Source organism: Mesoplodon densirostris, chromosome 1, assembly GCF_025265405.1.
Source record: "Mesoplodon densirostris isolate mMesDen1 chromosome 1, mMesDen1 primary haplotype, whole genome shotgun sequence".
Taxonomy (NCBI): Eukaryota; Metazoa; Chordata; class Mammalia; order Artiodactyla; family Ziphiidae; genus Mesoplodon; species Mesoplodon densirostris.
The window spans coordinates 107569894-107583688 of NC_082661.1; the positions used below are offsets into that span (position 1 = coordinate 107569894).

At 63.2% G+C, this 13795-nt stretch overlaps 2 protein-coding genes across 2 annotated transcripts; one reads left to right on the forward strand and one right to left on the reverse strand.

The window, feature by feature from the left end:
- The first annotated feature begins 912 nt into the window (after window positions 1-912).
- On the forward strand, window positions 913-10086 carry SLC49A3 (solute carrier family 49 member 3). The gene is given in 16 exon segments (XM_060096639.1): window positions 913-1002; window positions 1632-1808; window positions 4666-4824; window positions 5005-5215; window positions 5365-5441; window positions 6848-6873; window positions 6875-6979; window positions 7066-7084; window positions 7086-7181; window positions 7897-8049; window positions 8327-8387; window positions 8390-8452; window positions 8455-8482; window positions 8704-8810; window positions 9381-9665; window positions 10004-10086. Coding segments are annotated over 16 exon segments (1740 nt in total).
- Window positions 10087-10331: 245 nt separating this feature from the next.
- On the reverse strand, window positions 10332-13732 carry MYL5 (myosin light chain 5). Its single transcript, XM_060089660.1, has 7 exons — window positions 13707-13732; window positions 13027-13134; window positions 12788-12863; window positions 11818-11922; window positions 11329-11407; window positions 10772-10820; window positions 10332-10427 (listed from the first exon to the last, which is right to left on the reverse strand). Exons 1-7 carry the CDS (start codon window positions 13707-13709, stop codon window positions 10332-10334), a joined length of 516 nt encoding a protein of 171 aa, XP_059945643.1. The 5' UTR covers window positions 13710-13732.
- Window positions 13733-13795: the final 63 nt, after the last annotated feature.

Below are 13795 nucleotides of genomic sequence, written 5' to 3' on the forward strand. Positions count from 1 at the left end.
TAAAAGTTAAGCTTATTTTGAGATAATTATAGGTTCAAATGCAGTTGTAAGAAATAATACCAAGATTCCTTGTACACTTTGCCCAGTTTCCCCCAAAAGTAATGTCTTGCAAAACACAGATGTACTCCATCACAGCCATAACACAGTTGCTGATATAATCCACGATCTTTTTAAGATTTCTCCAGTTTTACTTGCATTCACTGTGTGTGTATGTGTGTGTGTACCTGACACGAGTGTATCACATGTGTGGGTCCGTGTATCCATGCCACAGTCAAGATACGGACACATGTCCCTTCATGGCTTTTGCCCATTTTCTAATTGGACATGTTTTTTTTTTTTTTACTGTTGAGTTTGGAGGGCCCTTTATATACTCTGGATACCAGTCCTTTGTTGGGTACATGGTTTGCAAATATTTTCTCCCAGTCTATATCTACAATAACCCTTTGATGAGAATTGTATTACACCTACAGATCAATCTGAGAAGACTTGACACCTTTACTATGCTGAGTTCTCTGATCCATGAAAATGGTATCTCTCTCCATTTTTTTAGGTCTTTATTGGTTTCTTCCATTACTGTTGCATAATTTTTAGCATACAAGTCCTGTGTACACTTTGCTGTTTACACCCAGGTATTCAAATTTCTTTGACATAATTGTAAATGGTATGTGTCTTTAAGTTTGGTTTCCACACGTTCCAAGTTGGTGTATAGAAATGTGATTGATTGTTCTGTGCTGCCTCCTCCACATAAGAGCCCTCTGGATGGGGAGTGGAATCCCACAGTAGAGCAGGAGCATCAGAGAGGCAGAGAGGAAGAAGAGCACAAGGCCAGCATCATGTCCATTTATGTCAGCCCCACATAGGGAGCTACATAGGTGACCTCAGGAGGGGTAATACTAGGGGAGTCATGGAGAGATGTCCAAGGTGGACCTCGGGGGAGGGAGGAAGCTGGACAAGAGACTTCCTGCGCCCACAGGGGAGCTCTTGTGGCAGAGGGACAAGGTGGTACCTCCCTCCTCCCTGCCCTCCAGCGCACAGAAACCTACATCTCCTAGCTCTGCCCCAGCTGTTTTCTCAGCTGTAAACTGCAGATAATAACCAGGTGGGAGAAGCTGCCTGCCCTCTCCCTGGGCGAAGGCCCGTGCTCTGGCACAGCCCTTCCCCTGTCGGAGGACAGGGGGCCCCGCCCTCCCTCCTCTACCAGGACCACCTCTGCCCTACGGGGCTGAGTCTAATGACTAGTACGGATTTGAGGCGCTTTGCAAACTGACCCCAGCCTCCTCTTCCAGGCTGGCCTTCTGCTGCTCCTTGTGACTTGTTTGGATCTCAGGAATTGGCGGGGGGGGGGCGGGGGCGGAAGGATCTTTCCACAACCCCTTGCAGGAACTGTGGGCCTCCCGCGGGGCGGTGACTTCCCGGCGCCCTGTCCTGCACCCGCCGCTGGGACCACACAGAGGCCGCGGCCCGGCTTGGCCCCTGCGAGGGGACCTTGTTCTTGTTTCTGGGGCTGATTTCTGTCCCGGCCGACGGGGGAAGATCCAGCTTCTTAATTCGTCCCTTTTCCGCCTGGCGGGGTGTTGACCCCTGCCCCTGGGGCGGGGACTGTTCGACCCCACCTCCGAGGGCGGTCCCAGCCCACGCGCGGCTCCAAACGCCTGCAGCCCGGGCGCGGCGGCGATGGCGGGCCGGCGGTGGCATGGCCTGGGGTCGCCGCGACGCCCGCCCGGAGCGTGCTGGGGAGCTGCCGCACCTACGCGCCCCGCCGCGTCTTCCTCCTGGTGATCAGCCTGCTCACCTGCTCCAACGCCGCGGTACGGGGCTCGGGGTTCGGGGGGCTGGGGCGGGGGTGCGAGCCGAGGCCGGGACCAGGCTGAGCCCCGACTGTCGCGCCCAAGTGCTCGCGCTCCTCGCACCCGCCCGTGTCCCGGTGCTCGCCCGGCGCCCGCCTCTCCGGAGACTCGGACAGTGAGAACCCGGTTGCGGCCGGGCTAGGACCGGCCCTCCACCTCTCGGGATCTTCGGGACGGCGGCGACCTTAGGGTGGGACAGGCACGGAGAACCCCTTCCCTGGCCGTGGCTGAGCAGGGAGAACGGGGCTTGTGTCTGCCCTCGCAGTGACTGCGCCTGGGTCCTGTGACCCTCGCTGGTTTGGAAAGGATCCCTCTCCTGCCACAGGAGGAGGTCACTGTCCACAGCCAAGAAGGACTCCTCCAGTTGTCCCCCCCTCCCTTCTGCAAAGCACAACCCCCGGCACAGGCCTTCGCATCTGGCTCTGGCTCTTGCCCTCCCCACCCCCTTACCTGTGCCCTGGATGCCTTCCTTGGGTTTCTGACTCAGTTCCAAGGTCCTTCACAGGAGGCCTTCCTTACCTGCCCAACCGTTCTCTTCATAGCTACCCAGCTGGGGTCTGCAGTGACCCGTCACCTGTTCTAGAACTGTCTCCACTGTTGTCTGGGACTGTGATCATCATCACAGCCCCCGAGACCAGAGAAGCAGGCAGTGAGAACCAGGTCTGCCAGTTCCAGGGACCCAGCTCTCCCTACCTGCTTCTCCCCCAGACTCACCCCTGAGGCCCCAGTCGTTCTGCCCAGCCCATCACACGCTGCCTGCCGGGCTCAGCCGATGGACCTCTCTCCTCCCTTCCAGCCCTGGGCCGGGCCACCCTCGTGTGCCCTGGGCAGGCATCTATCTGCACGCGCTTCCCAAACCCGACCCCGAGTGACCGCCTTCCCTGGGGATCAGGCTGCAGTGCTGGCCGCACGGGCTCCCTGGGCTCCCCTCCCCTGTGCTGCCACTCTGCCTGAAGGAATATCGCTTGGCCTCCCTCAGGATCCCAGGGACTGGCTGGGCAGCCTTGGGTGGCCACAATCATGTAGTGCAGAGCTGCAGGTGGCAGCGGGACCCACAGCTCAGGGAGGTGCCACGCGGCCGAGGGACAGTCAGAAGCAGAGACCGAGAGGAGGAGAGGTGGCAGGCGAGGCAGGAAGACACCGCCTCGGAGAGGTTCTCGGGTGGCAGCCCCTCTTGGATGTCATTCCAAACTTCTTGGGGCCTTTTCCCTCCTCTCCTTGCTGGCTAGCCCCATGCTGGGACAGGTGGCCTCTGCAGCCTGGGCCTGAGGTCTGCCGGGACTCCAGAAGCCTCTTTTCTCTGCAGGACTCACCACGTCCCTGTGTCTAGACGCTGTGAAGCCAGAACTGGGTTTGGGTGCATTGGTCCGAGAATGCAGAGCAGCGGTCTCCCCCAGCCCCCTGAGCTGCTCTGATGAGTCTGGGTGTGGACAGGCATCGGGCGGCCCTGAGAAGGTCCTTGTACACCGCGGCTGTCCCACTGCACTTCTCTCGTTCACAAGTCATTATGGAGCAAACAGGAATCGCACCAGGAATTGTCATGATCCCTGTGTAGTCACGACAGGGAGCAGGGACCATCAGGTGTGCCCCAGCCAAGTCCACATGGCCCCTTGCTTACTCCCTTTGCAGCTAGATGAGCAGGGCCCTCGGGTTCTGAGGGGCAGTGTGAAGGTCAGGTGGGGCTGTGCTTGGAATGAGGTCTGGGTGGCCCCGGAGCGGGTCTGGGTGAGAGCCAGTGTGTGGGGCGGCTGCCAGCGTTCTCAAAGGACGTGCGGGGGCACCGGGCAGGCTGGGAACAGTGGAAGGGAAATGTTGTGCAATGGGGGCAAACAGTTGTCCCCACGCTGCTGTGTGTGTTTTAGACCTGGCTCTGCCCCTCTGGCCACAAGCTCTGGAGAGGAACGAGGATGGGGCGAGGCTGGCGAGGGATGATGAGCTTGCCTGCTCAGCAGGGCAGGTGTGGCAACCAGACACCAGGCTTTCTCGCCGCTGGATCAGGCCGGGCAGGAAGCAGCTGGGCCTGCGTGGAGCTCTTCCTAAACCTGGGAGATCTGCACCCGGCTCTGTGCTGAAGAAAGGGAAGGAAAGGCAGCTGTTGCCCAAGCTCGGTGTCTCGTGTGAGGCTTTGTGGTCAGAGCTCTGTCTGGATTAGGAAGCCTGGATCTCGTAGCCTCCACTGTGGGGGGTGTGGCCCGGGGCGAGCTCCTGCGTTGCTGGGTCCGCTGAGTTGGAGTGGCCACGGGCTTGTTTTGAGACACCTTCATCTCTGGGCCAAGCCAGGCCTGCCTCCCCCTCCCTCCTGCAGTAAGCCCTTGTCCACCTGGGTGTCCCCCACAGGCACTGAGTGTCCACTGAGTGGCCCCCAGTGTGCTCCTCTGCCTGGCCCATCTGGGCAAACTACACATCCACGTGGCTGGGGGCGGGGGGCCCTCTCCCGTGCTCCAGCTCTGGCCGCACCCAGTCTAGGTGCCCCCTCCCGCCCCCGCACGGGGGCCACCTCTCTTCTGCTGCCAGCCCTCGGGCCTTCTCCTTGGAGGGTCAGTCCTGGGGGGACTTGCTGTCCTGCAGGCTCCAGCCGGGTTGTTGGCCTCTGTCTGCCCCCGGGACCACACCTGCAGAGATGCTGCTGGTCCGCGGCCCGGGCGTGCTAGCTGAGCCTCCGCTCTGTGCCTTCCCTCTGGTGTGACCGGATGAAAACCTGGCCCTGACAGGACCGCTGGGCCTTTTCCTCCCACAGACCAGCCAGCCACGCCCAGGACAGCAGGCAGTCGTGGTGTCTGTAAGTGCCCCCTGGGCTGATGCCGGCCTGTGTCCACAGCTGTGGCTCAGCTTCGCACCCGTGGCTGACACGATCACCCGGCACTTCCTACTCTGCACCGAGCAGATCAACTGGCTCTCACTGGTCTACCTTGTGGTGTCCATCCCATTCGGTGTAGTGGCCATCTGGGTTCTGGACTCTGCTGGGCTCTGCTGGGCGGTGAGTCGGACCCCACACTGGGGCGTGCTCTGGGATGGGCGGGGTCCCCGAGTGTGGGCCTGAGAGCCATCACCTCCTCCCTAGATCTGGGTCCCCAGCCATTGCATGGTGGGTGGAGGTTGGGGTGCTGGAGTGGGTAGTCTGGGCTGGTGGGCAGCTCTTCTGACCCCAGCCCTACAGACCATCCTGTGTGCGTGGCTGAACTTTGCGGGGAGCATGATCCGCTCCCAGCCCTGCATGATCACCAGCAGCCAGGACCCATTTGCTTTCTTCATGGGTGGGCAGAGCCTCTGTGCCCTCGCCCAGACCCTGGTCATCTCTCCAGCCAAGCTGGCCGCCTTGTGGTTTCCCGAGCACCAGAGAGCCACAGCCAACACGATGGGCACCGTGTGTGAGTCCCAGGGGTGAGGCCGACGTCCCCGCTGGCTTAGTGTGTGGCCCGGCACCTGTGCACTCCCCACTCTTGGAGGGTGGGGACTCCTCCTGGGGGCTGGGGACCAGCCTGCCACTCTGAGCTGACACATGTCCCCGTCTATTCAGCAAACCCCCTGGGTATCCTGGTGGCCAACCTGCTGTCTCCTACCCTGGTGAAGAAGGAGGAGGACATCCCCTTGATGGTGAGGGAGCTCAGGAGTGCGTGCATGTGAGTGTGTGTGCGGTGTGTGTGCATGCATGCACACGTGCATGTGTGTGTGCATGCGTGTGCGCCCGTGTGTATGGTGTAGAGTGTGTCGGTGTGCATGAATGGCTACGTGTTTGCATGTGTGTGTGTATGTTTATGGACTGTGTGTGCTAGTGCGTGTGCGCACGAGTGCCATAGTGGCGGGCTCGTGCATCCACACCTGTCTGTGTGAGTGTGCACTTGCCACCTTCTGCGGTCACACGTGGGTCGCACTCCATGCACGTGGGGTTTCCTAATGTGCAAGTACTGGGCACCTTCCCAGCATCAGGCACAACTCCAGGGACTGGGATGTTCGGTGGTTTCCTTGGCGGGGAGACAGCTCGGGAGACGGGAGGCAGCTGGGCAGAAGGAAGCGTTTGTGGGGGGCGAGGGAGGGAGATGTGGGAGGCGAGGGAGGGAGGTGAGGGGGGCGAGGGAGGGAGGTGAGGGGGGCGAGGGAGGGAGGTGAGGGGGCGAGGGAGGGAGATGTGGGGGCCGAGGGAGGGAGATGAGGGGGGCGAGGGAGGGAGGTGAGGGGGGCGAGGGAGGGAGGTGAGGGGGGCGAGGGAGGGAGATGTGGGGGCCGAGGGAGGGAGAGGTGGGGGGCGAGGGAGGGAGAGGTGGGGGCCGAGGGAGGGAGATGAGGGGGCGAGGGAGGGAGGTGAGGGGGGCGAGGGAGGGAGGTGAGGGGGGCGAGGGAGGGAGGTGAGGGGGGCGAGGGAGGGAGATGAGGGACCAGCCGACTCTGAGGTGGACGTGAGGCTGAGGGGTGGGGCCTGCAGCCAGAGGCCAGTGTGTCCACTGAGCAAGGGGAGGGTGGCGAGAACGGTCAGCCCAGGTGGCAAGCATTGGCGTGATGGATACCTCGGGGGGCGTCTGAGGGGAGAGTGACTCCATCTGGTCCAGAATGACTTGGAGAGCCAAGGGTGTGCCCAGAGTGTCCAGGGAGAGAGCCAGGGCTTTGATCGGGTGGGGCAGTGGGGCAGGCTCAGGGTTGGGGGTTTGGAGGTGCGCCGAGGTGAGAGGGGCTTCCAGGTGGGCGAGTGTGGGGTCATTCACAGAGGTGGGAGGGGGGTCCAGGTGGCCGCTGGATGGAGCTCCTGGAGAAGGCTGAGCTGAGGCTGTTGCTGTTGCAGTCATCTTCGGGTGGTATTTTGAAAGCTGGGTTTCCAAATGCAACAAAGCAGAGCAGGCCTAGCACAACCCTGGGGCTTGCCGACGTCCACCTGGGGATGACCTGTGGGGGTAGCCGGGAAGGAGCCTGGAGTAGCGGGCATGAGGCACCCACACGCGCGTCACGCATCCTCGAGGGCCTGTGCCTGCACACACACGCGAGTGCACTCGTGCATACCCTCCCCGCAGCTGGGCATCTACATCATCCCTGCTGGCCACTGCTTGCGTCTGGGAGAGCACACCCCCCGCCCCGCCCTCCGTGGGGGCTGTCCACTCCACCTCACAGAAGTTCCTAGCCGGGCTGGAGCTGGTCAGTGCCGTGTGTGTGCTGCGGGATCCCGGGGCCGCGGGGGGAGGCCGGGATGGGAAGGGTGCGGGGCTGCCCTGGGGAGCCTCTGGCTCGCAAGGAACAAGGCCCACGTCATCCTGGCCCCTGGCCGCATGCTTTGGGGGCAGCATTGGCATCTTCTCCAGCTTCTCGTCCCTCTTGGAGCAGATCCTCTTCATGAACGGACACTCCAGCGTGGGTGCCGGCCCTGCCCTGGGGGCCCCGCGGCAGGACGGAGCTTTGGGGGCCTGTTACCCCACAGGCTCTCTTCCGCCGCTGCTCTCCCGCTGGTGGCTGTGGAATGGCCCGTGACCTCCCCAGGCGCTGGGTTTCCACACCTGGATGGGGTGATGTGGGCACTACTGAGATGCTGTGTGAAAATTTGTGTCTGCAGACAGTGGGGTGGTGGCCGTGGGGAGGGGGTGCTGGCAGAGCCCAAGTGTGTTCCACTGGGATTTCGTATGGCGCTTACCCCCTGCCCCACCCACCCCAGCCCTGTGGGACCCTCTGATATTGGAGATGCAGAGGAGAGGGACCTGCTCTGCTCATAGCATCTCTGGCCGTGCCCTCCACTGTCTGCATCAGCCCTGGGTGTGGGGTTTGGGCCTCTTGTGTTCCCAGTTTTTCAGGGGTGACCGGCACTGACGGGTGTCTGCAGTAGCCAGGCCCTTTCTCTAGCAATTGTTGAGTTCCTGGGTGGGGGTAACGCAGGGAAATGGCACGTCCAGGGGAGGACACCTCTTCGCCCAGCCAATGGTGCAGCCAAGCCTTCTATGTCATCCTGCCTGGGCCTCAGGCTCTGTTCAGTGACCCTGCCGTCGGCTCCCCAGTGACGGCGTACATCCTAAGGATGAGGGCCTCCTCCTGGGGCCCAGATGACAGGGTGCCCCCGCCTCCTCTCCTCCTCCAGGAATTTTCAGGCCTCTGCGGGGCTCTCTTCATTGCTTTTGGGGTCTTGGGGGCTCTGCCTCTTGGCCTGTACGTGGACTGGACCAAGCATTTCACTGGAGCTGTCTAGATCGGCCTCTGCCTGACATCTCTGGTCTGCGTGGCCCTCGCCCTGGTGAGAGTCCTCTGAGCCGAGACCACCTTGCACGAGTCAAAGCAGGGTGCCCCGGGGTGGGGGAGTTGGCAGGTCGGCCGTAACGGACATCCAGACCCACTCCGGCCCAGGCACTGCTCGTTGGGCTGGTGGGCCCTGAGTGGGACAGGCTCCATGGCCTCTCCGACCCTGGGCACTGCCCTGACCCCCCAGTGCAGGGCCTGGCTGGGTCTGGGCGTCTAGGGCTGTGGCATGTCTGACTCCTGCTGCATCCGTCTGTGCGGCTCGCTGCCCCCAGGTGTCCCAGCTGGGGGGACAGACCATTGCGCTGGCCGCCACCTGCTCGCTGCTTGGGCTCTTTGCTTCTCAGCGGCACCTGTCGCTATGCAGCTGGCTGTCGAGTGTTCCTTCCCTGTGGGTGAGGGTGGGCCACAGGCCTGGTCCTCGTGCTGGGGTGAGTGCCCATCCCCCAGCGCTTCCCTGGGGACCCAGAGACCCTCCCCTCACCCCACCCCAGGCCACACAGCAGGTGACCTGAGCACCTGCCGTGTGCTGGCCTGGGCTGGCCACAGGGCCCGTGGGTGACCAGAGCAGCACCCTGCCCTCGGGATGACTACGGGTGCCGGGGCAGCAAGCAGTGCCCCAGGCAGGGCGGAAGGCCTCGTGGCTGTGCAGGCTGCCCGGGGGTGTGCCCAGCACGGCGCTGCTCACCTCCCTGACCGTGCGCCACGTGGAGCCATCCTCCTCCACCTGCCGGGACGGCCAGGACCTGCTGACCTGAAGGGTGAGGACTGCAGCCTTGGGGCTCCGAGGGTGCAGGCCAGCAGCTCGACCCCCACCCAGCCCTGGGAATCTCCCCTCCATGGGCCTCTTGGTGACTTCCGCCGTCCTTGGTGGGCGGGTGCAGGGCACCCACGGTGGGGGTTGGGGGGGTCGGGGTGGGGTCAGAGGGCAATAGGCCGAACCTCAGGCTCAGCCTGGTGGGAGCAGCCCTGAGGCCCTTATGAGAGCTCAACCTCTAACCCCTATGTGACTGGTTTTGAAATGAGATCAAAGAGAGACAGGGAGAGTCAGAGAGTGAGAAAGACAAAGACAGAGACAGTGAGTGTGAGAGAGGCGGGAGTGGGGTCGGCCACCAGAGAGATGGCGTGTTGCACGCCCACGTCCCCAGACCTGGTGCGGTGACCTCGGGGCTCATGGCTGTGAACCCACCTTTGGGGCCTCTTGGGGCTGGGACAGGATCTGTCCCCGGAGTCACTCTGAGGTCATGGTTAGTGGGGTCCGGGGTCCCCTGCACCCAGGTGGGCACTCTGGCACTTGGGGAGCCTCGGCAGAGCTTGGCCACAGCTCCCCGGTGTCCACGTTGCCGATGGCCGGCCTGTGCGTCCTTTTCAGCTGCCTTGGGGTGCTCTTCCTCCACACCCCATACCGGCGCCTGCAGGCCGAGGCCGACGCCAGCCCCTCCATCCAGGAGGACGTGCACCTGGCAACCTTGGCAGCCACCCTCCAAGGCCCCGCCGCGGCCCCCCGTCCCCAGCAGCCCCTCCTGGAGCCGGCGCTCCTGGCTCTGCCTCCCTCCCCCGGGAGTCCTCCGAGACGTCATGGGGCCCCTGCAGCAGACCAGAGGCCGGGGAGCAGTTGGTGTGATAAGAGGGCCTGGGGACTTGAAGGGGCGGCCAGGAGAGGCAGGCCCTGGTCTCCTTGGCTGCACCAGTCACACCTGAGGCTGGGACGGTGCCAGCATCCGGGGGGCCCGGGGTCCTCGAACACAGGCAGGCTGGCCCAGGGGACTCCCTGTGGATGTAGCAAGGAGAGCTGCCGCTGTGTAGACAAGAGGCCGCTGACCAGGTGGGGCGTTCCAGCGGCCAGGCCGGACCCAGGATGGCTGGGGCAGGGGCTGCGTATGGGGAGGCTGGCCTGGCCTGGGGGCACGGCTGAGGGGCACTGAGTGGACTGGGGATTCTGAGGGCCCCAGCATGGCTGAGTCTGGAGCGGACAGGTGTGGGGAAGGCCTTCCTTGAAGGAGCCTATCCCAGAGCCATGCTCAACCTCTGCTGAGCCCTGAATGAGCAGCCCCCCAGCGAGGCGCTAGCACAGGTGGGGAGAGCAGGTGGGGCCAGGCTGGGCCGGAAGCAGAGGGTGGGCCCCAGGCAGACGCTCCCATCCCCTGAAGACCCTCCTGCCCCCATGGACACTCCCACCCCCAGGGGGACACCTTCTCTCCCCGAAAGAGACACTCGCAGGCTGGTTTGTGGGTTTGCGTTTATTGAACTGGCCATGGCCCAGGGGGGTAGGGGTGCCCCTCACTCCTCCTCCCCGTGGGTGAGCACGTAGCTCAGTGCCTTGTAGTCCAGGTTGCCTGCAGCGTCGATGGTGGAGAACTGGAACATCTGGTCAACCTGCGAGTTTGGTGGGGGTCGTGAGGCCCAGGCAGGGGTGGGAGGGAGTGGGAGGGTCCCCGAGGCCGCAGCCAGCAGGTGGATTAATTACAGGAACTGGACTCCAGGCTCTGTCTTGTTGCTGTGCTTGGGGGGAAGGAAGTGGGGGGAGACCCTGCAGAGCAAGGGTTGGGGCCGGGGCGGGTGTCTCCCCCCCGGACACCGGGCGTCCCACCCTCCCCAAGGCTGAAGCCTCTGGGGGCTGAGGCACATCCCCCTCCTGAGCCCCCAGAGCCCTGAGAGCCATGCTTGGGCTTCACAGAGGGCCTTGGGGAAGGAGGTGGGGTGGGGGTGAGGGGACAGACCTCCTCAGCAGTCATCCTGTCAGCCTGGGACATGAGCAGCCGCCTGATGCTGAGGACAGGAGGGAGGGGCCACATTAGGCTGCTTGGGAGAAGGCATGGCCCTGAACTGGAGGAGTGGCCCCAGGGGAGCCCCGTGACGGGTCCACATGGGGGGACAGGGCTGCTCCGAGGTGGATGTGCCCCCCTTCAATCCCACCCACTCACAGGGCAGGTGCCTTTTGGGAGCCTGGCTCCGGGTGAGTCCTGGGCACTAGGGTGGGGTGGGGGGGTGCCCACAGGGAGCCTTCCCTGACCCCCCCACCCCTGGGGGCCAGTGCCTGGCATACCGAATAGGTCCGTTCACAGTGCCTGGCTGAAGTAGCCCCCAAAGGGGCTAAAGACCCAGCGATGGTCTGAATGGCAGTGACCACTGGCCCCGTGTGGGTAGGGCTGATCCTGCCCTCGGTTACCCTGAGGGACTCAGGATCCCAGGCAGACCAATCAGGACCTGAAAGCTGGGTGGGGGGCTGGCACCCCTCCTACCCTGGTGACGCCCGGGCGCCTGCGGCCACACTTACTAGTCCTTGTTGATGCTGCCTTTGCCGTCAGAGTCCAGCATCTTGAATGCGTTGAGGATGGTCTCCTCGGCATCCGTGCCTGCCCACAGGAGGCCTTGAGTCCTGGGCTTCTTGGGGTCCGTGCCCTTGCCCACTCAGTGCCCTGAATGGCCTCCCCACTCTGAGCACCTGGGAGACCCTCAGCTCCCACCCCAGGGGTACTGTTCTCGGGGTCCCTTGGGTCCCGCTAGGCCCAGAGCTGGGCGAGTTCTCAGTGAGGGACAGAGGTCCCCATCAGTGGGCGAAGAGTTGGGTCTGGGCTGTCAGCTCACCCACCCTGGGGGGCTGACGGTGCCCCACAAATGTGGGTCCCAGAATGCCAGGTCCTGGGGCTTTTCAAGAGGTCTGCAGATTTGGGTTTTTATGTGAGACGTGTGGATCTCTAAGTGCTTGGAACCAAGTAAGCGCACACACTGCGCTGGCAGACCTGCGGGCTGGCCCGGCACTCACCGCTCAGCTTCTCCCCAAACATGTTCAGGAACATGGTGAAGTTGATGGGCCCCGAGGCCTCCCTGAGCATGGCGTCCAGCTCCTCGTCCTTGACGTTGGTTTTGCCTGTTGCAGACGTCGGGGGTGGGACGGGGGCAGGAGTGTCGCCCTGCGGACTCCAGGGCAGGAGTGTCACCCGCCCTGGCTGCCTTGTGGTCCGAACAGGTGCCCCACGGGGCCACCCCCCTCCATCTTTCTCCAGGCAACCCCGGAACAAAGATGGGGTGACTGGAGAGAGGAAGGTGAGCCAGTGCAGGCACCCTTGGCCCAGGCGTGGTGGATGCAGGCTCTGAGGGTCAGCAGAACCCCACACCCCAGCCCTGGGAGGTGGACTGAGTTGGGGGAGGAGCCAGAAGGCCTGTGATCTGCTACCTGGGTGTGAGGGGGCCTGGAGGAAAGGCGGGCACCCCCCCAGGTAGAAACCAGCCTACCCCCCCCCAGCTCCAAGGGCAGGACCGCCTCAGGCTGAGGACAGCCGTCCCCAGGTGGGGAGTGAGGGAGGGCCGCGGGCTGGGCCGCGCCGCCTGCGAAGGACGAGCCTTTGGCTCTTCGGAGGAGCACAGGTGGGTCTCCCTGTCCTCTCCCAGCTCCATTCCTGGGCCTCCTTACCGTGCCTGGGGGTGGGAGTGCCAGACTCCCCCGCGCAGAGGCATCAGCCCCTTCCTCGAGCTTTTTACCCAGCCTCCCTCCCTGGGACGCCCATGCTTGGGTTGTGCCACCCACCCCGTGATGCCCTCTGCCACCCGATCAAACTAGAGGGGAATTTCTCCCCAGGAGAGGCCCACCTCCTCCTCAGAGCCCACGGGAAGTCAGGTCAGGCTTTAAGGCCCAGGAGCAGAGCGAGGCTCTCTGGGACTGGAGGACACTCCTGGGAGCCGGAGGGCGGGGAAGTCGGGGTGCTGTGGTGGAGTTCTGCCCCCGGGGCACATACCCAGGGAGGCGTAGGTGTCCTTCAGGTCCTCCTTGTCAATGAAGCCATCTCGGTTCTGGTCCATGAGGGTGAATGCCTGGAACCGAGGCCAGGTTCACTGGGCTGCCCCGAATGAGGGCAGGCGCCCCCTTTCCTGACTCTGGATCGAGGGTCTTGTTACCTGCGTTACATTTCCCAGGGGACCCCTCAGGCATGAGCTTCTGGGTGGAGGGGTTCCCGTTACAAGAGCAGGGCCTCACCTCCTTGAACTCCTGGATCTGGGTCTGCTCAAAGTTGGAGAAGACATTGGATGATGCCCTCTGGGCCCGCAGGGCCCCCCCTTCCTTCTTCTTGGTTTTCCTGCTGGCCTGAGATGAGAACACCAAGGCTCAGGGTCCCCCAGCCTGCCTGAGGGTCTCCTTGGGGGCACCCAGGCATTTGGGGAGACTTAATGCAGAGGATGGGTGGACCATGGCATTTGGGGCTCCAGGGGGCCCCAAGCCTGTGTCCCTGGGCTGGGGCAGCTGCAGGTGCTTGGCATGGTCAGAGGGACCCCTGGGGGGCCCCTGACAGAGCACAGCACCCAGGGTTCACCCTGAACTATGCCCTGCCCAGTCTGCAGTCCAGCCAGGAGGACCAGGGAGCAAATGAACCGTGCCGGCGGCCAGAAGGTGGAAAGGCTTGTTCTGGGGATCCCACTAGGGTGAAGGCCAGGACCCCCACCTTCCAGCCCCAGGCTGTCACCAGGGCTGTCATAGGGCACAGATCTCCCCCAAACCCCAGCACACGCAGACCCTCACACGTGCACAAACTCAACTTGTGTGCACACGTAATCAGGCAAAACACTCATGCATGTGACACGTGCACACACACCCATCCACATGGTCCCACACGCAATCAGGTACAGACACACTCGTGTGTGTACACGCAGCACACTCACCATGCCTGGGTCTGCCTGATGCAATGGTCTGTGCCCTCCCTGCTGAGGTCGTCCGTCTTAAGCTCCTACCCAGTCCCCCAGGACAGCTC

What these genes read in the sequence shown, in the direction of transcription:
- MYL5 (XM_060089660.1), bottom strand. An exon ending in AGATCCAGGAGTTCAAGGAG is followed by an intron (nt 12,864 to 13,026) that starts GTGAGGCCCTGC and finishes CCTCGGTTCCAG; the next exon opens with GCATTCACCCTCATGGACCA. An exon ending in GGACACCTACGCCTCCCTGG is followed by an intron (nt 11,923 to 12,787) that starts GTATGTGCCCCG and finishes CGTCTGCAACAG; the next exon opens with GCAAAACCAACGTCAAGGAC.